This window comes from Anopheles merus, chromosome 3R (assembly GCF_017562075.2).
Source record: "Anopheles merus strain MAF chromosome 3R, AmerM5.1, whole genome shotgun sequence".
NCBI classification, from domain to species: domain Eukaryota; kingdom Metazoa; phylum Arthropoda; class Insecta; order Diptera; family Culicidae; genus Anopheles; species Anopheles merus.
Window position 1 is genome coordinate 42,733,028 of NC_054084.1, and position 22,535 is coordinate 42,755,562.

Consider the following 22,535-nt stretch of genomic DNA (forward strand, 5'->3'; position numbering starts at 1 on the left):
AATAAGTAAGCTTACATAAGTGAGGATTATATCACTTACCATTAACAATATTGAGCTATATATACTCTTACAATGTAAAGTGTGCAATATGATATGAAAATTGATAAGAATTTTCAAAACGTTCAAAAGCGTTTGTGTCTCACTGCAATAGATATCGATAAAACAAGATAAGTAATACTGACAAATTTATTGTATAATTTTATTTTACTTTTACAATGAATCAAAATTTGCATTTTGTATGCAAAATATTCGCCCTGTATGAAATACGCACAACAAAACGCTTGATTGTTATGCAAAAGAATGCAACAAAAATAACTCTCTTTCTCTCTCTACTGCTTATCCCGATCCAAACAGACCGAATAGAACAAGCAATCAGTCGAATGACAAATCTGTTTTTCCACCGTTCTACCACCACCTACCCATCCGCCTCTAACGGTGCCCAGGGGCCCTGCACTTCGTAATGGCAGCAATTTTTCCCGCAATTTCTCATAATCGAACCTCGGGTTTTCATTTCTCATCAGCGGTGCATCCGAATGCAGCTCCGGGACAGAAGAATGGCACCTCCCCTCTCCTCCCATTCTTCAGCCATTCCAATTTGTGCAAAAAACGGCTACAAACCATCCGCTCTCTACTCCCCCCCGGGACAGGGATGTGTAAAACAAACGGTGAAAAATGGGAAGAAAAACGAGCCAAGAAATGACATCGGGCAGCAGCCAGCTTGGCCGCAGCGAACCATTCATTCGCGTTCTTGGCATCGGTCCGGCAAACGGCACACAGTCTCTCGAAATCGGTGAGATTATGCTTCATAGCTTCTAAATTGGTGCTCGATTGTGTAACACGAAGCGGAGTGGAGGAGGGAAAGGGACGGCCGCCATGCCCATCGATGCCGATTTATCTAAGTGCGCTCGGTCACATCTCGTGGCAAACATTTGTCGTAAACGTATGTAGCCGTGTCGCGCAAAGCGCCCGGTTACGAGTGCGATCGATTGTGCGTTGTGCCGCTGGCGTAAAGGGGTGCACACAAAAAAAGAGGAAACATACACATTCCCGTTCCGTATTTCCCCCATGGCGCGGGAGTGGGCATCTAGGGACAGAATAAATCCGCAATGCAATACACAATAATAACATCATTACCGTCGCTATCGAAGCCGCCTTTGGTTGAGCATCTTGTGCAGCGGCAGCAGCAGCAGCAGCCAGAGCGTGTTCTCCTAGGTTATGTTATGAAACGATGGTTTAAAAAAAAACGCTCGACAACCGGTAAGGGCGCAAGATCCAACGTCAAATCGGTGATCACGCATGGTAGAATAGAATGTGAGGTATAGGCTGATTGCATTTCCAATGCATCGCAACCATGCATCGGAGTGTGAGAGAGTTTTCTTTTTCTCCCGGCTCTTTTTTCCACACCACAAGAAAAACACTTCACCAACCGCAGAAAGACAGTTTTCCCTTGTGGTTTGAGGGGGAGTAAAGAGAAAGCATAAAGCAGCAAGAAGAAACAACGGGTGAAATGTTCTACATGTCAAAATCTTTTATTATTATTGATTGCATAACGGGGTTTATATCATTTTTTTTCTTCTACATCTTTCCCTCTCTCTGCACTGACCCTCAACAAAGCAGTAGTGGTGGAGGTGCGGTGGCCAAGATAAATCGATCGTGGCGATCGGTGAGGCCCGGTTGCGGTTCGTGATGCACCACGGGTTCCTCATACCGTACGAGTGCAAGAAGCCTCCAATTGGACAGTTGGGATTAAAGCTGAAGGGATAGAGCTCCATGAACGCAACATAAAAAATGTGTAGAAATTCTTGAAAAAGAGTGTGTGGTCTTGCTGCTTTTTTTCGTGGAAAAACAAGACAAAAAATGTATCCCGGAAGACGGCGGGATCCCATTTGGCTGGGAATGATAAATAAAGCTAAGATTCACCGCCCAAAACAGCCTCAACCGTCATCTTCACTGGACGCCGTCTTTCTTTCACCAGGCATGACTTTTCACAGCGGAAACGTTTCTCTGGTTCGACAACAGGGACGCAAAAAACACGGAAAACAAATGAAGAAAGTATTTGAAATGGAACAAAAAATGGCAGAACAACTTATAGGAATTGAATCGAACGTGCCGCGCTCTTTAGAATGAGAATAAATCTTTGCCGCACAACAAAAACCTCACCGAGACCAAAATAAAAGAATTTGTTCTGTTGGATAAAAGGTATGAAAAGCTGAAGGTGCCCCATCCAACCCTAAAAACGCATCCATCCACACACACACACACACACACACACACACACACATATTCGTCTGCGGCAGAAGGGAACACACATTGTAACTTCACGCCACATTAGCGGTTCTTTTGCAGCATGAGTTTTAGCTTCCTTTCGCTTCGCTCGACTCTGACACTCTCTCAGCTCGCGCAGGATGGTCAAGCTTCTGGCGGTGGTCAAAGCTGGGCCTTCCAGTGACGGAACCAATCGTCATGTAACGGGATTTGTCCATTGGCTTCTTTCCCGCCAGGCTTCCCTCCCTGTGCCTTTTATATTGGGGGGGAAAGGGAATCAATTTCGCGCGCCCGTGAAACGTAAGAATGATTGATTTAGGAACGCGGATTCGACGCTTCACTGATCTTCTCGGTATGGGTGGTGATATCCAACTCTACCACACCGTCCTCCCCCACTTCTCACAGTGGAAAAAAATGCTTGTCGAAGGGTACAACCTGTCCACCCGCAGCACCGCCGCGTGGGTGCGTGGTGAAAGTCTTTCGGGTGCGAATTTTCGGCCGCAACGCAACGGCAAATTCGAAAGCGCAATGAAGCGAAAGAACAATCTACTTACTTTGAGCTTGCAGAATCGTGGTCGCCTGTCCGCCGGGGAAGGTTGCATTTCGCTTGTGACGGCCCTGTAAAGATGGGAATTGATGGAGGGGGGGGGGGAGAAACAGCAAGTAAGTGAATGTGTAATAGTTTTGCCATTGGCCCGTTGGGCGGAGAATAACACTAAAACGTTAAAGTTTGCAAGAAAGCATATCGATCATTTGCAATTACGCGCATGCACGCGTGATTGATGCAAAGCGATGGATGGAGATGATGGGCCTTTTCGGTGGGATACGTACCTTGGATTTGGGGAAGGCTACCAGCACGTTGAACCACCATTTCGACTCCTCCGGGCAGGTACCCTTCACGAACGTGACACGGTCCGGTGCGGTGATGGCGATCGAGTGCGGGTGGCTGGTGATGTTGTCGGCCGTGGTCACCTCCAGGACCTTCGTCATGTCGATTATGGCCTGTGGAATTGTTTCGGGCTGCAATGGGGAAAGAGAATGAAATTGTATGGAAATTAATATAAATTTTGTGTGAAAGTATTCAAAGGGAAGGTAATGTTGTGATAATGTTTCATGAAAAAATAACTTTCGCGTTTACATCATTTGTTTATGTATCTATAATTCTCCTTAAATGCTTCTACAAACCTTTCTCGAAGCTATTTTACAATCTAAGACGATATGATATGAAATTCCTGGAATTCCGGTTCGGAGGATAATGCTTTCTTTGGTGAAGCTTATCAAAATATACATCTTAGCTATAATTAATCTATTGCTTATTTGTTTATTTGTTTAAAAGTTAATCCATCAAACAAAAGTGATTTAAACGGGTGCTCTAATATTAGTTTACAAGTGTAGGTTTACATACAAAAATATATATGAACATGTAACATGGTTTACATGATGCTTAACTGAGATAGAGGTAAACGTTCCCTGAATGTGGCCTGAGTTATATCAAAGTCGCACAAAGCAGCGGTCTAGTTTAAGTTTTTGAGTTTTTGAAGACGTTATAGGACTATTTTTTCCCAAACGCGTGTTGTATTATTAAATTAAATCAAAATTTGAATTGAAATATTTAACAATAATTTTGAAAAGCGAGACAACTATTGCATATCTAACAGTGATTAAAAAATATAATTTAAATCATGAGACTGGATTTCGATGACCCTCATCGGATATAATCTCTCAACCATAAAAACACTGAAATGCATCCTTAAAATTAACAACGCACAACGTTCCGAAACCAAACGGGGGAGGTAAGTGGCACCATCAAAATGAATTACCATTCACCGGCTAAAGATCTCTCAATCAATGGGTGCACCGTGATGGCACACCAACGGTTTCCGAATCGATCGATACCGTGCGGTGCAGACGCACCGATTTGCAGACCACAGCAACAGTAACAGCACGGAGATGGTCGCTCCGTGTGCAACTAAATTGCATCAATAAAACCGTTAAATTAGTTTACAGAAAATCTCCATTTCGGGGAGGCTGTTATAAATTGCACGCATGGGCAAACAGAAGAAAAAAAAAAAAACAAACCCCAACGACAGCCCCAAGAAGAGAAGCGCTATCATTCGTAGGGATGCGAACAAGGGAAGGATTACATCAATCCCATTTTGGGAAAATATTTATATTCCCCACCGTTTCGGGGAAGGTGTTACGGTGTTCTGGGGATGCATGTTGAGCCTTCGCTTTTGTCTGGTGTGTTGCAGTTTTTGTCGTTGTTACTTTGGCAGGAAGAAATGTGTCAGGACCAAGAGATGCGCCGATGAGGCGCTAACCATTTTTTGTTGTTGTTTTGCGCCACAGTGCGCCACCTGTGGAGAGATTTTATTAAGCAGCAGCGGTCGTGGGTCGACGGGCCACACGGCACAACAGGGACGCGCGCTATGTGTATGCGATAGTGCCCATTTTAGCTGCACATTTTATAGGGTGTTTCTTTTATTTCTTTACGAGCACTGTGAGCGAAGTGATATCGGTGCTATTACCCGAAAGGATGGCAGGGTATGTTACGTCTTTGCGAAATTAAATTGGATTTCTTTTCGGTTTCGCTTTTGTTTGGCTCTTAATCTTAACTCTCAATTTTTGGTTGCATTCGATTGCATTCGCCCTTGGAGCTTTAGCTTTAGCCCGCTGGCATCTCAAGGATTGTGTTGAGCTGGGTTGGGTTTGGTTATTGGTGAAGGTTTTCCCGAGAAGGATTAAGCACGTCGCTATTCGATGGCCGTGCAATAAAATGTCGGGAAATGAATTTGAGACAGTCTGTGTGCTGGTTTGGCCATTGTTGGTAGGAGGGTTTTAACCTTGGGGAAGATTAATTTCAAAAAAAAATCTTTTATGCATTTGCAGACATTTTGTTCAAATTCTCAAACGGGATACGACGTGGAATTTCAATTCCAGCATTCAAGGGCATGTTTTCTGGTTCATCTTTTCGTAATAGCATGACGGACGGTGTGGTCGTCGGATTACTTCCGAAAATCTGACAAAATATTATGCCTTCAACGGATACCAAGAGAGGCATTCATATTTTCAATCAACTTGGTAACATTCTTAATTTGCAGACACAGGGCCGGGGGCGATAGTAAGCCGAAACCCTGACAGTGATTCTTATCTTGAGCGGGACGATTTAAAATATTTGCTTGTCTCGCTGCATGCGAGCGTGTGAGCGAGCGAATGCACACTTGGTTTGATGCTGGAATCACGTGAGGATGTATCGCATCGTTGATCCATTACAACCTGCTGAGTTGAGTGCAAAAATTCCTTCCAGAATTGTTTAAGCACACATATGCAAAGCAAAGCCGAATGTATCATTTTAACCTCACATCACGAGGCGTTGAATGCCCAAAAGCCAATCTTTTTAAGGTGATCCATGATTAAATCGACAATCCGTGGCACCATATTCAGCGTGAAAGAGCCGCAACAGCGAACATCGCAATTGGATGGGATTGGTGGATTTGGGTATTAAAGTTTAAAAATAACACAACTCGATTCACCCCGATAGCGGCAATTACGAAAAAGTGGACAAAAAAGACAAGCCATTCAATTAGAAACTTTATGTGACTCGGCGCACTTCGGGCTAGGGATGTTTGGACAGCAGAATCGTGAGCATATTTTGGTTAATTTTCGCACACCTTCTCATCCTTTGAAGAGCGATATAAGGCTGGCAACCAATCAACGGCAAACATTTTTAATGGGGCGCTTTCTGTGTGTTTATTTGCTCATGTACGCATCACATGCGTGCCTACATAAAAACAAAGATTGCAACGAGCGTTTAAGCACGTGTTCGAATAGCTTGTCGGAGGGAACCAAAGACAGGTGGAGGTGGAAAATAATTCTTCAAGCTTATTATAAATAATGTCTGAAGTGTACCGGTCGTGTTCCTTTTTTGGAGGGTGCACGGTGGTTTGCTTTGTCTCGTAAAAACGAGCAGAGGATAAAAATAGGGAGGAAAAGGAGGCTGTGATCCGGACTTTAGTCACCTTCTTGGTAGTGCTAATTGACCATTGTGAAGCAACCTTCCCTGCGTCTTGGGGGGATAAGGTTTCGCTTGTAGGACAGTATTTCCGTTATTGGTTGTGTTTTGTGTATGTGCTATGCCTTTACTTTACGCATCGAGATTGAATGCGCCTTTTGTGTATGGGGCTTTTTGCCACTCACACCTGTTTTACGTTATCTGGCAAGTATTTAGCGTCATTCGAAATGTCTGATGTTGTACGTTGAGACAAATGCAACAAAAACGATTTGACCGGAGGGTTGCAACGCTAAGTAAAATTGATTTGCTTCGCTCGGACAGTTATCCTTCACACAGGTTGCAGATAATTAGCAAGGTCAAGCGGTTCTGTCGGATGTTTTGCATACGAAAAGCAATTTATTAACCATCTCCACAAAGAGAATGTTTTTTTGGTGGTTGCTAAAAATATGCCTTTCAAAACACCAAAAACGAATAAAAACCGTCAAGAGTAATAACTTCCACCATAATTCAATCAATCGATAATGCGTTTATACTTACATGTTCATCCACCGAATAAGTGAGCTCCCCGTCGTCGTACAGCACGAACCACCTTCGTTGCCATCGCTGTGGAAAAGAGAGGGAGAAAGAGAGAAAAAACACACATACCAGGTAAGAAAATGTCAAAAGAATGCAAATTAATTACGGTAACCATAAACAAGCCGCAGTTGTAATAAATTTGCTCCCCGACAACCGGAGACGTTCTCAAAACTTGGTGGAGGCTGCGCATACGAGGAGACCGGGACTGAAAAAGATAAGCATACTGCCAAATAGTAAAGCAGCACCGAAACATTCCCTCCAAAAAAACCTCCAAAGAGAATAAAAGTACCCACCAAAAACAAGACAGTTAACATCAATAATTGAAGGAGAAAGGCATTAATTCAGGCGAGTAAGTGAGAGGGGGACGCGGGGCGATGGAAATGAAAATATCATAAACGTCCACCGCGAGACGATGCGGATAAAAACGTTCCAGACATGTGTTTTATTAGCTTTTTTTGGCGGTTGGATGACAGAGGGTGGGTCGGGCACCGTGAGATGAATTTACAGCAATGCAGCAACACTTATCCGAAAACGCTTTATTTGGTTATGGAATGCCATTTATTGGCGTTATAAGGTTAGGGCGGCCAGGAAATGGGGTGAACGGGGCCGGTGTTCGAGCCAAAAACGGAAGGATCCGGTGGATATGGATTTTTTGTTTTGTTTTGATTTTCACATTCTGACCAAATATTGAAGACAGGCACTTCAAAGAGTCTGTTTGAGTTGAGAAACATGTTGAAGTTTTTATTTAATATCATGAAATTGTTACACATTGAACTATAAATATAAACTCGGTACCCAAAAATGTTTGGTTAGAGAGATATTATTTAAATACAATCTTATCACAATATTGCTACGCTGGAGTGTTAAGACTGGTCAAAAATCTCTGATCACAGTCAGAAATCTGATTTTTACCTTACAGAAAAAAAATCAACAAAAGACAAATTCAACAGTTCAACATTGCAATTGCACATTATCACCTTGATCGGAACGCACGCTGTATAAACCATGAGCGTACGAAAGTGCAGCTCGGCCAAGATGCATTCTTGTTCACGTAAACGGAACGGTTCAATGCCTTTTTTGGGGAGCCACAGCCATCTGACTGCCCTGCCCTTGCTTTTACGTGTGTCTGATTCTGATGGAGCACACTGACGATGAATAAAAAAAAACCCGTAAACATATCATCATCAACTGACCTACAACTGAAGCAGAACGCGAATAAGAACGCAAACGCACGGTAGGACACGATGAAAGCGGAGGAACAATATCTACCGCCCCAAAAATGGCGAGTGTCCTTCGCAGGGTCATGAAGGGATGTAGTGCATACGGCGCACGGCACAACATGTCTCCTTTGCTTGCGAAGTTGACCTACATGCCAGAGGGCACACCGGTGATCGGTGAAGAATGACTCGTTTGGCTTTTACCGTTCAACGCGGACCGGGAAAGGGGACATAATGTTTTGAGTGCAATGTTTTTTTTTAAAGGACGGTGTTGTGGACAAAAAGGTTTTTTCTTTTGAATTTTGATGTGAACAACTGGCTCCATGTTATTAACTCCTGCCGGCCGGACAGGTACGGGGACCAGTACCGAATTGTGAGTGAAAAACGATTCATCATATTTTGTGTGTGATAGAAGCTTTGAATGGAATGCACTTTTGCCGGATGAATAACGTTCATACGGGGAAGAGTGTAACTCCCCCCTCCCTTCCATTCCCTTCTCCCACCCTTGGGGACCTATCACACGCATTGGCTCACATTTTCTCGGTCCCAATCTAATCAGATGGGAATGGGTTTGTTGTTTTAGGCGGCTTCCGTGTCGTTTCGTTTGTTTGAAATAAAACAAACGACTCATTCGAAATTTTGAGAGTGAAGCGACGATCCCACAAGGGGAAGAGACATTAAAATAACAGTTAAGCAAGCAGTTTTAATCGTTTCTTTTAACCCTTCGTCGTGGCCATAGAGCTGAGTGTTGTGTTTAGTTTCCACAACCTGTCCTAATCAACCTCCCCAATGTCTTCTTTCTTCCTCACGGGACTTAGTGGTGAAACTGATGCGTGTAAGTTTTTGTTTGTAAGGGAGCAACAAAATAGGCAGACGGTCACATTGGATTGAAGGAAGTGATTACCACCGGAGGCGTGAGCAGAATCGTTAAAGTGTACATAAATTATATCCAGCGGACCGCTTCAATTGCGTTCAAGTTTGCTCTGCCCTAGCGGACTACCTTTATTTAAACCCTGCCTATTGCTTTCTTTCTGAAGGCGAGACGGTGTGTGAGACACTCCCATTCAAAAAAGGGCTGGTGCTGCTGTTGCTGAGAGGGAGGCAAAAAAAGACGAACCCTTTACGATCCACCTTCTCCATTCATCCAGCCCGAATACTGCTACTCCGTCTGCTAGACCTAAACTGCCCGGAGGCAAACTGTGTGCGCAACATTGTTATTGTTTCGTTGAACTACAAGGTGTAATTCTCCAAACTCCAACCCCAGGACCGGTGTCGGATGAATGGGATGAATGAATGGGGATGCTAAAGGCACCCTTTGAGTACAGTTTAATAGAGACCTTCTGGTGGAGCAGGTGGGCTGCAAGAGGGAGTGAATCGTGGGAGTTTTGGGCTCAAAACAAGCTGGCCAGCAACTAATTCCCGAAAGGTGGCATAAACGAGTTGCGCGCAGTGGCAAATAGCAGCGCCAGCCGCAAGTGCCGCAAGAGATGTTAATTAAATTAAAAATGCAAACAATCTATAAAACGCGTAGGGGTGTAGATTGCATTCGTGAGATGGTTGTACTGCGATCGTTGTACCGGTATGTGTACTAGGAGGGAAAAAGGTGTAAATACATTGACGCCCTATGCGAAAGATCACTGTGAGAGAGTGTTCTATGATAAAAATAATTCCAGTTCTAGTGGGTTTGATTAATGGGCGTTGGTTTTATCGTTGTTTTTTCATTCAGTAGCTTTAGAGGGAGGAAACTATGCCACAGGCAAGTGTTTGTAGAAGTTTATCGATGTTCGTAAGCGTTTGTTTGCAAGGGAAATTTCTTTCCTCGAAGATTAGAGCACACTTAAAATCACAAAATCAGCCGGAAGGGACAATTAAATCTATTAAGAATTGAACGAGAAACCCTGAAACCAAACCATTCTTTCACTCTGTTCGCTTAAGCTAAACTCCTTTCGGCTCGTTCTGGACGTGTTTCTCTTCTTTCTCGTTGATGCCCTTTCGGTGCAGAATTAATTTCCTGTAGCGATTGGCATTGGTCAACAAGCCAACCAGCAAGAAAATCTGCGTCTTCATGCAGCAGCAAGTGGTTAATGCTAATTAATTGTTGTTTCCCCTTCCACAACAACCCCAACAACCTCCGCCATCACAACCCTTGGAATGGAACACAACCAAATTGACGATGGGAAAAAGTCTCGATTGTCTTTCGCCAGTGGATTGCATTGAAGCTTTAATAGCTGTTTTTGATAAGATACATTATTTATGGGTGACTCGTGGTTTGTATAAAACTTATTTATGAGTTGTGTGTGTGTGTGTGTGTGTGTGTGTGTGTTTAAATACAGAAAAGAAAATGATGAAATGAAAACATCAAGCAAACTACCAATGAGTGAGTATTGACAAAATTTATCCAGTCCTGAATATAAGTATCAACTGTTTTTCAACATTTTCTTCCTATTGCAAAACTCGAGCTTAATGCTGGAGCTTAATTTGTTCTGATTTCATTGATCGAGACAAATACACATACAACAGCAGTGCCGCAGGAAGAAGAAACTCTAAACGACCATCTCCAAATCGAAACGATGTAAGTGTGCGGGATCTATTGAATCTTATAATTAATTACCTTCACTTAATTTTAATCACTTAACCGTTCGGAAAGCGAACAAGAAAGCGGTCCAGAAAAGCTTGCCAGACACTGACACAGCCCGGATCCGGTTCACCGGTGGGTCAAAAGAACGGTAGGGGATCGATTGAATTCGACCCATCGGCTCGACCAACTGCTAGCGGTTGTGGTGGTGCAGCGAAAACAAGTGCTCCCAGGTGACTTATAATCTGGCCCACCACAAGTTATTGGTTCCGATTGATCCTGGTGACGTGCCTGGGGATGCTTCTTCTCGCGGGCTACAGCTGTGCCGGTGCGCTCGAAATCGGCAAGCCGATTACAAAGCGTTCGGTGGTGGTACTTTTTTGCTCGGTTGCTCAGTGTAAGGTGATCAATTTGGCGCGTAACAACATGTTGGCATTGGGTACGCGAGACGATGGTGTATTTTTTTTCGGTGTTGTCCTTTTTTTGTCCCTTAATGCTTCACGCGGCATAGGTAGCAACACCGACTGGGGTGACATTTGCAACCGTGTGCGTCTCTGCGCGGCACATACCATCGTCTCCTGCATGCGCGTACTTGCGCACATCGCACCCTTGCATTAGCTTGGAGAAGCGCTTGGGCAGCACAGGGGAGATGATAATGGCCGCTCGGGCTCGGGAGAGAAAATATGCGTCGGGTTGGGCGTTGTCTTGGTCATGCCATGATTTGTGACGCCGCGGAATGATCGATCGATTCGATCCCCGATCGGTTTGGCCTTCTGTCGCGATCGGCAGGGAGTTGTCGGTCACCGAAAAGGGCACGGACTCGGATGGGACAGTCGCGGGCAGATAATGGCACAATAAAGCGGTCAAAGCTTTGGAAGGCAAGCGCAGGTTTTTTGTGTCTGTTTCGTGTGTTCGGTGTCCGCATGGTGCGAAGGGCACACAGTGACAAATGGTTATGGAGCAGATAGTCGATCACGCGTTGAAATGTACAAAAATGGAGTTGCGTTTTTAAGGCGTTTAAACGGAGGGTTTCAATTTTCTTTTTTGCTGTTGCTGATGTTAAAACATATTTCAATTTGCAATGACCCTTGTACAAGAGACTGTTTTATCTGTACATTAAGGCATTAAAAACGCTTATTTCCATTTGGAAAAGCAAGTTCTAATCAAGTTATCAGTAACTAGGTAAAATCAGCTAGCAATGGGTCCGTTTGGCTAGAAAGGAATTTCTAACAAACTTTATCAAAAAACACTTACTTTTCAAAAGCTTGACTAACCAATCAGTTTCCTTACTAAGTTTAAACAAGAAGAACAAAATTAAAACCCGTCTTATATAATTATTTCATAGTATCAAAAGGTCGTTAAGATCAAGTACTTCTTCTTCTTCTTCTTTTGGCTCAACAACCGTTGTCGGTCAAGGTCTGCCTGTACCACTTGTGGGGTTGGCTTTCAGTGACTTTTGGATTACCCCCCCCCCCCCCCCCCATAGCAGGATAGTCAGTCCCACGTATGGCGGCACGGTCTAGTTGGGGCTTGAACCTATGACGGGCATGTTGTTAAGTCGTACGAGTTGATGACTGTACAATGAGACTGGCTAGATCAAGTAGGAGATCAAGTACACACTTTATATTTATAGTGATTTATGGATTGTTAGCTTTACATGCCTCTAATTCAAATCTTAAATCGAATTCAAGACATCTAAAACTTGATTTTTTCAAACACATTTCTTCTTTGCTGTAATCTTAGTTCGGTCATCCTAAATTTGATACATGCTGACTAGGAGACAGTAAAGCTTTCATCTGACGTATATTTTATCCGAACCCAACTATGCCATATTTTCGCCAATAAAATCCCCTACAAAAATTCTGTCGGGATGCTCGCGCGCTTTCGCTTTGATCCCGTAGGTTGTGTGCGCGCGCGTGAACGCAAATTTATCGCCTCGCATCCGTCGGACCGGCCACACGAGAGAGTTATGCTTGCGCATAATTTTCCAACCTCGTACCAACATCACAGGCATCTTCCATCACCGGCAAAAAAGGGATACATTTTACGCGGCTTGATTTTGTCTCCAACTCTCAGGTAAATGTTTCGGGCGGAAGGTGAGTGGTTGGAAAAGCGACGCTACAAATAACGCCATTCCACGGCACGAAACAAGTTGATCCATCGGTTGATTTCGACTGAACAGAGTAGAGATGGGGCGGTGTTGCCTTCCAATTTTGCTCGTCCCCAACTCATACAGCCGCGGGGTCCTTTTTTCTACCCCTCATAGCCTGCCATGCTTAGAGCTGGAAACCCGCGCGAGGAGAAAGCACGAGGTAAGGTGTCAGGATGCGCCAACCGCCTCCGCGCGATACGCGATCGCGGCTGATTGTTTTCTTCCCGCGAGCGCTGCATCGTTCGCGATCGATGGCAAGATGGCAATTTGCATAAATTGGAGTGTCATTTGCCACTGCCAGAGCGCGCGCGAGCGCTACCGCCAATGCCCGGCTACTGTTGCGCACTGGCCAGTCGTAGCCCGTTTGAGTAACGGGATTTTGAATAGTTGCGGGAAGCTGGGGCGGGATGGGCGGGTTGAGCGAAGCGGTACAAGCGTTACTACCCTCAGGGCGTTCGAGCCGGCGAGATCGGTTATTGATTCGTTTGGTTCGTTTGGGAGGGTGATTTTGTCTTGTTGTGCTGTTTTTTGTTTTGTTTTGCGCCAAGCGACCACCACGCCAGCGAAAAGGTCGTCGGGTTAATTCGTCAGCAGTTCGGCAAAGATGCAGTTACAAAGAAAGGGGATGATCATCCGATGCAAGATCTCCCACGACGCTCTCGGACGAACGTCGGAAGGTAGGCTGGGATAGGTTGAAAACAAAAGTCTTCCGAAAATAATGCCAGAATAAATAAACACGAACTTCCAGCTCGGTGTGGCCCAGAATGGCAAGTAACAAAGTATCAGTTTGCAAAGCTGGGCAGCGGGATGTGCACGCCAAAATTGGGACTGAGGAAGCATCATCAAGAACACGATCTGCTTCACGATTGTTTTGTGTCGGAAATGCAGCTCCGGAATGCAGCGGGATGTCGAATCCTTATTATTATCTTAGCTCAGCAGCCCCAACTGCAGCGAAAGAGGAAATCACGGACCCACAATTGACGAGCTGCTCTGGATTCGGCGGAGAGATAGAATTGAAAAGAGTTTGTGAGCGGATGTTGGAGCAAGTACAAAAAAAGGCCATACTTAACACAATGTAACACTTTTTAAGGGCATAATCATTTGCTTGCCTTTTTCCCTGAACGTTAGGATTACAATTATAGTGTCATTTTGGTGCATTTTCATGCTGCATTGCGTGATTTCTGGTTGGGTAATATTTTCGCTAGCATTCAATCCATTCCGTACCTGGGACCTGAATTGGTTCATTCTTTTACGATGGTTGATGCGTTTCAAAGGAAGTTTAACGTGATCTGTTTTATATTCTGGGTATTTTCCACTAATGACTGTTATTTGCAGCAGGACTTCGAAGTCTAGTTAACATGCTTGTTTGTTCGACGTCCAAAACATTGGAGTTTTGTGACGGAAATAAAAACAATTTCGATCTTTTGCTACATTAATTTACAAATACAAATCAAGATAATTTTCATGATAGCAACAAAACCTTTCGATTGCGCTTATCTATCGTTTTACATCACAGCAAACCCGGCAACATACAACCGGCAACATTATTCTCAGATGAAAGGTGCAATGAGGTTGGACCTCATCTTACAGAACTCAATCGTTGTGAAGAAGTGTAATAAATGAAGAGTAAGTGATGCTAGCATGCAAGCCGTTTACAAAAAAAAAGCATGGCTTCCCCAAATGTCATGCACAATTTTGTGCAATTTATGTTTATTGTTTTCGGCACGTCATGTTTTACGACATTGTTTATCTTGCGCTTGCGATTTTCGGAGTGGATTTTGCAGCAGATGCAGAAGAAAACTCCAAACGAAAGGGAATGAATTTTCCTTCACCGTGCGAATGATTTATGCTGCTTCTCGTCCCGCATTTATTTGTTTCTCTGCTGTGCTATAAAACCTTATAAAACAAACCGGTGAAGCAAGGGCGACATACGCAAAGGGACTAAAGGTACGAAATTTAATAATTAAAGAAACGATAATTAACAGCACTAATTGATGCCGTTCAGTGAAACATCTATCATTTTCTCCCGCCCTCCCGTGCATAAAACCGTGCGTGATGCAACGAGCAGAATGGGTTGCAATAAAAACGACCAAAGAACACACACACAACACAGGGTCAGAAAGGTGCAATAAATGCAATGCACTTTGCACTGTTTGGTGGGGCAAAAAAAAAAAAAAACAAAAAAACCCGTGGCTGAGTGTACCGAGAGATTTGTTGGCATTAAATGGTACCCCCAAAAATGGGTAGGACACTGAAACGAATCGGTGTAATTTAGCTGTACGCGTTTTCGGTGCAATCTTCTCCACAACAGTAAGTAGTAATCGTGAAAGTGACCCCCGCCGCGGGACAATTGTAATTATTTTAATTTCCATCGCAAGATGATGCTCCTCGCAAAAGTGCTCGCGCGAGGTAGAAAGAGAAATGTTACGAAAGCGTAGTGCCATCCGGCGACCATGCACGGTCGTCACGGTTTGTTGTGATTTTGGGGATTATTCAAATTTCCAGCCACACCCCTAGAAGAAGAGCATACAAAAAAATCCCAAATGGCACAACTCGAAATGGAACCTGAACCACGGGGGGAATCGCTACCCAGACAAGTGGCCATTACCGGGCGTAAGTGGTATTGGGTTGGGATTGCGCACTTGGCACACCGACGATACCACCGTATGGTGTTTGATATTTATTTGTCACGAGTCAAAACTTCCGAGTGGCAGCGAAGATCTTCTCGCCTGTTGACACTCCCTTGAAGCGGTGCGCGGTCGCTCGTGGTCCATTGCGTACCATCGCGGAGCCATGAAATCTTACTTTAATTGCAAGGCTGTACCGGCGGTGTACATACGCGGACACACTTGAAACAAATCACGCACCGCTCCACCGCTGGTGCGAGGATATCTTGCGGCGGCTGTCGTAAAAACCGTGACGGAAGTCAACAAACTCTCTCAATTGAACGTTTTTTTAGAATACATCTGTACGTGCCCGCGATTGCTGGAGGTTGTGATTGTATAATTGAGGGTTTCTGTGAGCCGGTGTCCTCTTCGAGGCAGCCGCCTTCGAACTGGTATAATTTGAAACACGTTCGAGCGTTTTGGGTTGTTCCAGTGTAGTTGCTTCCACCTTGGGGTAAGATTCATGCGGGAAGTGTTGTCTCTCCACCATAACAACAACAACAACAACTGGGAAGTGGAAGTAAAAACAACGCTATACCGGTGTTGAAGATATCTCCAAACAACGCTTATCAGCACCTAAGCATCGGTCTGGACCGCAAGTAGGAAGATCTAGGCTGTGGCTCTATGTTAGCATCCACTCCTCTCCCGGGTTCCAGGGCATTCTACAGAGTGCTGAAGCAGGAATGGTATCGGGGACGGAAAAATGTAGCCAAACCTGTCAGCATCAAGTGACCGTGCGCATAAAAAGCCACAAGATACGGTCCATGATTGTGCACCGAGAAAGAAAGAGAGAACGAGAGGGGGAAAAACGCTTCCCTCCAAAGATAAAGATGGAGCGGTTCGGAACTTCACCGTTAAACACGCTACAGATGCTGTCAGTGCTGTTGGCTAAGAAGGTATCTCTTGTACCGGGCCTGGGGAAGTTAGATAGACAACTTAGAGGACATCAAAGAAAAGCACATCGCAAACATCCGGAGATGGTTGGGCCGTGTGGTGTTTAGTGTACAGTTGTTCAACATTGGTCTAAAACAATGTAGGTACAGACAGGTCCAAGAGTTAGGTAGGTGTGGATTGGATGACCACCTTCGCGAGCTGACGGACAGATTCATTGCGTCGGAGATACTTTCGTTGGGGTCAAAGATCTTCAAAAGAACACCTTCATCTTAGGCGCGCCTTTTAGCGCTATTACAGCGACAGTCTACTGCGCTTCTAGAAGTATTTCAAGATCTTCTATATCCAGTGCCCAAACCATAGTCTCAAACGAGGAGCATCCCGATGCCATGGAGTGCCGGCGACCGGTTGCGAGGTACACGAGGCCAGCCCAAACCCAATCGTAAACCGGTCAAACGGTAGATGGGTGGCTCCGATAGGAGACAAAAATCAAGAAAATCAATTTTCCATTTCCCTGTTCCCCTCCCACTGGATGGCGTTTTTGTGTGTGTGGTTGTGCAAGAGTTTGGAGAGGGTAGCATCTAAAGAATACCGGTGAGAATGTAAATGAAAAGCCTTTGCCTTTGATGAAGGTGCTCGATAGGCGGCGGTCCATGCGCTATCTACCAAACGTTTGGTTCCGCTGGAATGGCGGAAGGATGCTACCCCAACTGGAATGTACCAACTCGCACTCGCCCAGTGTGTGTGTGTGTGTCTAGCCACTCGAGACGCAGATAAATGCTCCCCAGGCCAGACTGAGCTCTGAGGGTGTGCTGCATAGAAATAAAATACAGCTAGGCCGCCGCCCGTTGCCGTTCAAGGGCAGGTGAATTCAATTTAAAGCTCGGTTAGCTACGGACCTTTCGATGAATGGTGTGTTTATTGAGGAAGATTCACAGCAAAGACGCGCACTATCACCCTCCTAAGGCGAGCCGGCATTGACGACCGACCCGGGAGGAAGTGTAGTGCCTTGTTTTTAACCACTGTTACCGGTTTTTCGGGACCCCGGCATGAAGGTGCTACACCTGGGAATCGGGACCTGAAAGGGGAACTTAAAGGCGTTTTTTTGCAGCCCCATCTGCCTCCCCGCTCTCTCAGTGTTTAGTGGGGCCGGTAAACCGGGATATGCTTACGCAACAGGTTTCGTGCACATAATCTGGTGGCATTCATCTGGGGGAAGAACGGGGCTGCACGGGAAAAGGAAGCTAAACGTTACCTTCTTTTCTTCCTATGGCCCTAGAGCTTGGCTGCGCCGGAGGAACAGAATTCACGTCGTAAATACGCATTCCTAATCGGTTATGTGCGACCGGCCGCCGCTCGCCGGTTTGGCACGGGATCGCCAACAGGAGAGGTGGCGTGTGTTTGAGTGCGCGCTCGTATCACAGATGGACTACTTTCCGAGCGCGGCCAGAATGCGCTCTCGCCAGTCTTGTTTTGTGCGGTGGCTAGAACGTGGAATGCATGTCAATAGCTACCACCGTGTGTGCCCTTTTTTAGTTTTGCTTGGGAAACTAGCAGGCAAACCCCGAGATTGGTATTGGCTTCGTTTTTCCTCGCAAAACCATCGGTTAAAGTAAAGGCTGTTTATTGTATTGAATTTCATTCTTTAAAACAAAACAAATTATTTGTAGAGTTTCCTTAAGAAAAACTGGCAAAGAAATGTGCTAAAAGTTAAAAAAGCAAAGCCTGGTTCCGAGAAAAAAATTGTTTGGCAAACTTGGCAAATATTGACAGTCCATCAATTATGTGGACAAAACATTACTCAAGACATTACTTTTTGTCTGGCTGAGTGCTCTCCCTTCCCACAAAAAATACCTCCCCGTTAAGAATAATGTTTATGTCGTTTGCTTCGTTATTTTTTGCTCTCTCGAACTGTGTTTCGCACAAAGTAAAATTAACGATTGTTCAATAAAAATGACACATTGAAAATTTTTGTTTCCTCCAACTCGTACCAGGAATGTTTGGGAGAAGATGGCAAAAAATCAGAACCACACCCCTTGAAAAAATAACAACAACAACAGTGCGTTTCTCCTTTGCTTCGAGCAGAACACAATCGGCCTCACCCCAAAATAATAATAACAGACAGCACACACACACAGAGGCAGAAAAAATGCAAACGACCAAACGACGACTCATCATTATCTTATCCAAGTTGTGCCACAGGGCTGGGCAGGACGACCTAAACGCAACAACTCCCCTGCCCAACCGACCCCCAAAGAAACCCTATTGTTAAACAGCCCGACGGGGATCCGCATGTTCGCGAAAGGATGTGTGTCCAACACATTCAGCAGCAAAAAAAGAGCCACCACAAAAAAATGGAAGACAACCCATTCAAATGGCAACGGAGTGTAGGAATTCAATTTGCTTTCTGTAAATGTGCTTTGGTGCTGCACAGAACCGAGCCGAAAAGGAAATGGACGGCATGGAAGGAAAAGGTACGCGCGGGAAGTATTCAAAAGTCGGTGAAATGTGCGTTTTACGCCGGTGCGAGAGGTCAACGAAATTTGTTTGAACGTTCGCGTTCGCGCGGCACGATGGAACAAATTGATCCTCGAGCGAAGAGCAACGCTGCGGACGGAATGCTTTTGCAGGGGAAAGACGTTTTCTGTTCGACGCAATCCGATACTCGCTTCGAAAAAAGGAAAAAGCCGTTTGCCAAACATCCGAAACAATAATTGCATTGAAGTCGAGAATGATGATAAGTAAACGGACGGTTAGAACTGCGTCGTGTGGTGTGTGTTTGAGTTTAGTCTTTGTGGTGTTTGATTTTTTTTTTGTGTCCGCAAACAAGGATTCACATTCTATGTTTATCATCATGTTATTAATCTTCAGTTCAAACGTTGGTAAACGAACTTGTATTGAAGCATTTGCGTTGGTACCTCAGGGTTGAAAAATTGGTGATGATTGCACTTTTTTCGGGCGGTCCAGCAGGGTGGTTTAAATTGGTTAAACGAATCCTTTTTTGCGAAAATTGCTAGGGAGGTTACATTTGACGGGCAATATTAAGAACTGTTGATAAATTGTTTTACTCATCGAATGATGATTAAGGTGAGAACTTTAGCAAATGGGATTAACGGATTGTGAAAGTTGAAAAATTTGATTGTTTTGAAATGATTGAAATGAAATGAAATATAAATGAAATTGAAATGAAATTACTTTTCATATTTATATAGCTTTCTAGCCGAGCTCTCCTAAGCCAAAGCTCTCTTCAAAAATCAATTCTTGACATTAATGTATATATTTATTTCCCTTATTGCTTACTACTGTTTATTATAGTTTTTTTTTTTAATTTTCTGCATGGTCTATTAAATGGCCTCTTACTCTTCGTCCTTCTTCTATTTGGCGTAACATCTTACGCGGACATGTCGGCCTATAGAGAATTTCGAGACTTAATTCATTACCACACAGCCGGATAGTTAATTCTTGTTACGGGGAGATGGTCCATTCTAGGTTTGAACCCATATTCCATGTCGGACGGGCATGTTAATGAGTCGTTCGAGTTGACGGCTGTACCACAGGACCGCTCCGATATGGTTATGTGGCCTATACAGCTCAAAAACTATCCTGTACTATTATTAACTATTATGAACTATCTTATTAATAATTGGCGTTATGATGATTCAAAAGGAGCTAGTATGTGATTTTGTTTAGAGTCAATAAAATGATTTAAATCAAAATAGACTTATGACAGGTAGAAACTTCGAGTGACGGACAATAAATATTCATTAGAGCTATACTGTTGACTGCTAAGCCCAATATTTAATATACTTGGTTGGTATATTGATGTTAATTCTGGCCAGCAGATCTGAGGACTCAATAGATTTTGAGGGTATTTTGGAAAACCCTGTGTCGATGTTTTAGTTATTGTTATCGGTGATTTTAGCGATTGTAATAAGAAAAAAAGTTGACAAGATAATTACTGTAAAATCGTCATACAGTCAAAAAATGTTGGACAACTTTATAATCATGCATACGTAACTCGAGAAAGAAAATATTTCAGTCCATATCTGCCATCATCGCAGGAAGATCAGCATGTCCTGCTGGAGAAAGCTAGCCGTTTGTGGTGGGCAGCAGCTACGCATCATGTTCAGGATAAACGTAGCCTGAAGGATTTTTGGTTCAAAAATCAAGATAAAACCGAACGCACCCAAGCACTGCGTTCGCAAAGCTAGAGCGCGGAAGATTTCACCGGACCACCGGAGGTATTGTGTGTGGTTGATGGGTAAAAGAAAACAACCCCGGACTGAACAAAACCCCGCATCGGAACATAGGGATGGCAGGTCCATAAAAATCCGTTAACTACGAACGGTGCCGTAAATTTAAGTCTGATTTATTGGGCACCGAAAGATAAATTGTGGCCAGCACGAACGAACCCACCCAATTGGATGGGTGGAAAGGAAAGAAGAAGTTATATAACTTTCCGACACCCATCAACCTGTCGGTGGTGGATGGTGGTTTCGCGCTGATCCAGTTGAAACGATACCGGTGTCATATTTAAATTAAGCCGCTTGGAACACGGAGCCAACCAGCCACAATGGGCGGGAGGCGGAAAGGATTGGTGGTAAGCAAGGCTCGAAATTCCACCAAGAGTACCAATTAAACGAACATCATTCGCTTAAAGATGGGGAAGATCGCTTTGATTTGGCATCTTAATGATGTAGCGTGGGTAACACGTGAGTGGTCAGTATTTTTGTGTTAGTGTTTGAATGGTTGTGATCCGAGTATAAGGAACTAGTGATCTTTCAAAACTCTCTAACCGCTGAAAGTGAAGCTAAAAATCAATCTTTAAACTCTCCCTTCCTAGCTGAACGCTTCGTTTCACAGTTTAAAGCAGAATTTCGCAAACCATTTCTTTCTTCGGTACAAAAGAAGCACTTTTCCAGAGCTATTTAGCTGCTTCTGTAGCTTTTAGGGAGCACAAAACAGCCAATGTATCGCAGGCGCTGCATTCCATTAACGTTCCGTACGATGATAAGCACCTTTCCGGCGCTACACATTATCCCATTCTTGCTTTATCAATGTTTGAGCACATTTCAACTAGCACCTTTTTCTTCTGCTGCCTCCACCCCGGCGGAGAACAAAAAGCGCACCACACAGCGTCTTCACTTTTCACTCGTGCCGAATGAAATGGAAAGATTAATTGAGTGCGATTTTCCACAGTCAAAGGAGCCCTTTGGTTGGTACACCTTCGCATATGACCATTGCGCACTATCGATCCCGCGTATCACTTTCGATCGATCAATTTCCGCTCAATCATCGGGGAAGGGTTTTCTTTTTACATTAAACGGGGATTAGAACGGGATCAATGTGTATATATGTGTGTGTGTGGGACGACTGGATGTGGATGTGGATGTGGTGTTGTTACAATCCGAGACCGAGCACCAGGACGGTCACTGACCACCACCGATTCGACAAATTGCCCGGTCATTCCAGACCCAAAGCCCCATTCGCTCCTTATTCTTTGGGATGGGCGAAGTGTGAAATTTCTTTGCTACGGCTACGGGGATTCATCGCCCTTTCGATACGAAAACAAAAACAGGCGCGCCGAAGGAACTAAGCGCAAACTCCACAATGGGAGCCCAATTTTTGTGCAATAAAACGCCACGTTTTGAAGGAAAATTGGCAGCCCGGGAGCCTTTTTTGTAGCCTTCCCCACGCCCTTTATGCATCACGCCAGGCTTCGGTACTATCATTCGCGGACTTTTCAGTGGCAAAATCGAAAGTTCATCAAACTTTCAGCAACATTATAAGACGGTTTTATTTGTTTTATGTTTTTTCGGTACCCAGTTCAATGATCTCTGGGGTTCAGAGGTGTGAAAATATGTTTTTATTGCCTCACTCTTCTGGATGAAAATTCGCAACAAACTCTAATCAAATAGTGACATGTGTGAGAAAAGGAGGAGTGCTCACAGAAGCTAAGCCAAATTATTGTGGAAATTGTTGCAATCTCGAACAAGCAGAGCGGATGTAGAACAATTTGCATAACCATAAAAAGTTTGTTTGAACGTTTTGCAACACATCCGACACAACAGAAGCAGCGCGGAGAGTGTTAATTGAAATGTTTTTTTTCTTTGGTACAATTAAAAAATCGCAAAAATTCGTATCGTTGTAATATTGTTAACTGTTTTATCGTTTCATATCG

The 22,535-nt window shown here is 44.2% G+C and overlaps 1 protein-coding gene across 9 annotated transcripts in view; it reads right to left on the minus strand.

Annotated features, from left to right (window-relative positions):
- The window catches only part of LOC121595923 (protein outspread), a 199,856-nt gene that overhangs the window by 54,496 nt on the left and 122,825 nt on the right, over positions 1-22,535 (minus strand). For all 9 annotated transcript variants that reach the window (XM_041920384.1, XM_041920381.1, XM_041920380.1 and 6 more), the window contains exons 4-6: positions 6,815-6,880; positions 3,097-3,285; positions 2,820-2,883 (exon numbers count right to left, since the gene is read on the minus strand). In XM_041920384.1, the coding sequence (XP_041776318.1) occupies positions 2,820-2,883; positions 3,097-3,285; positions 6,815-6,880 (319 nt within the window). The remainder of the gene's footprint in view (positions 1-2,819; positions 2,884-3,096; positions 3,286-6,814; positions 6,881-22,535) is intronic.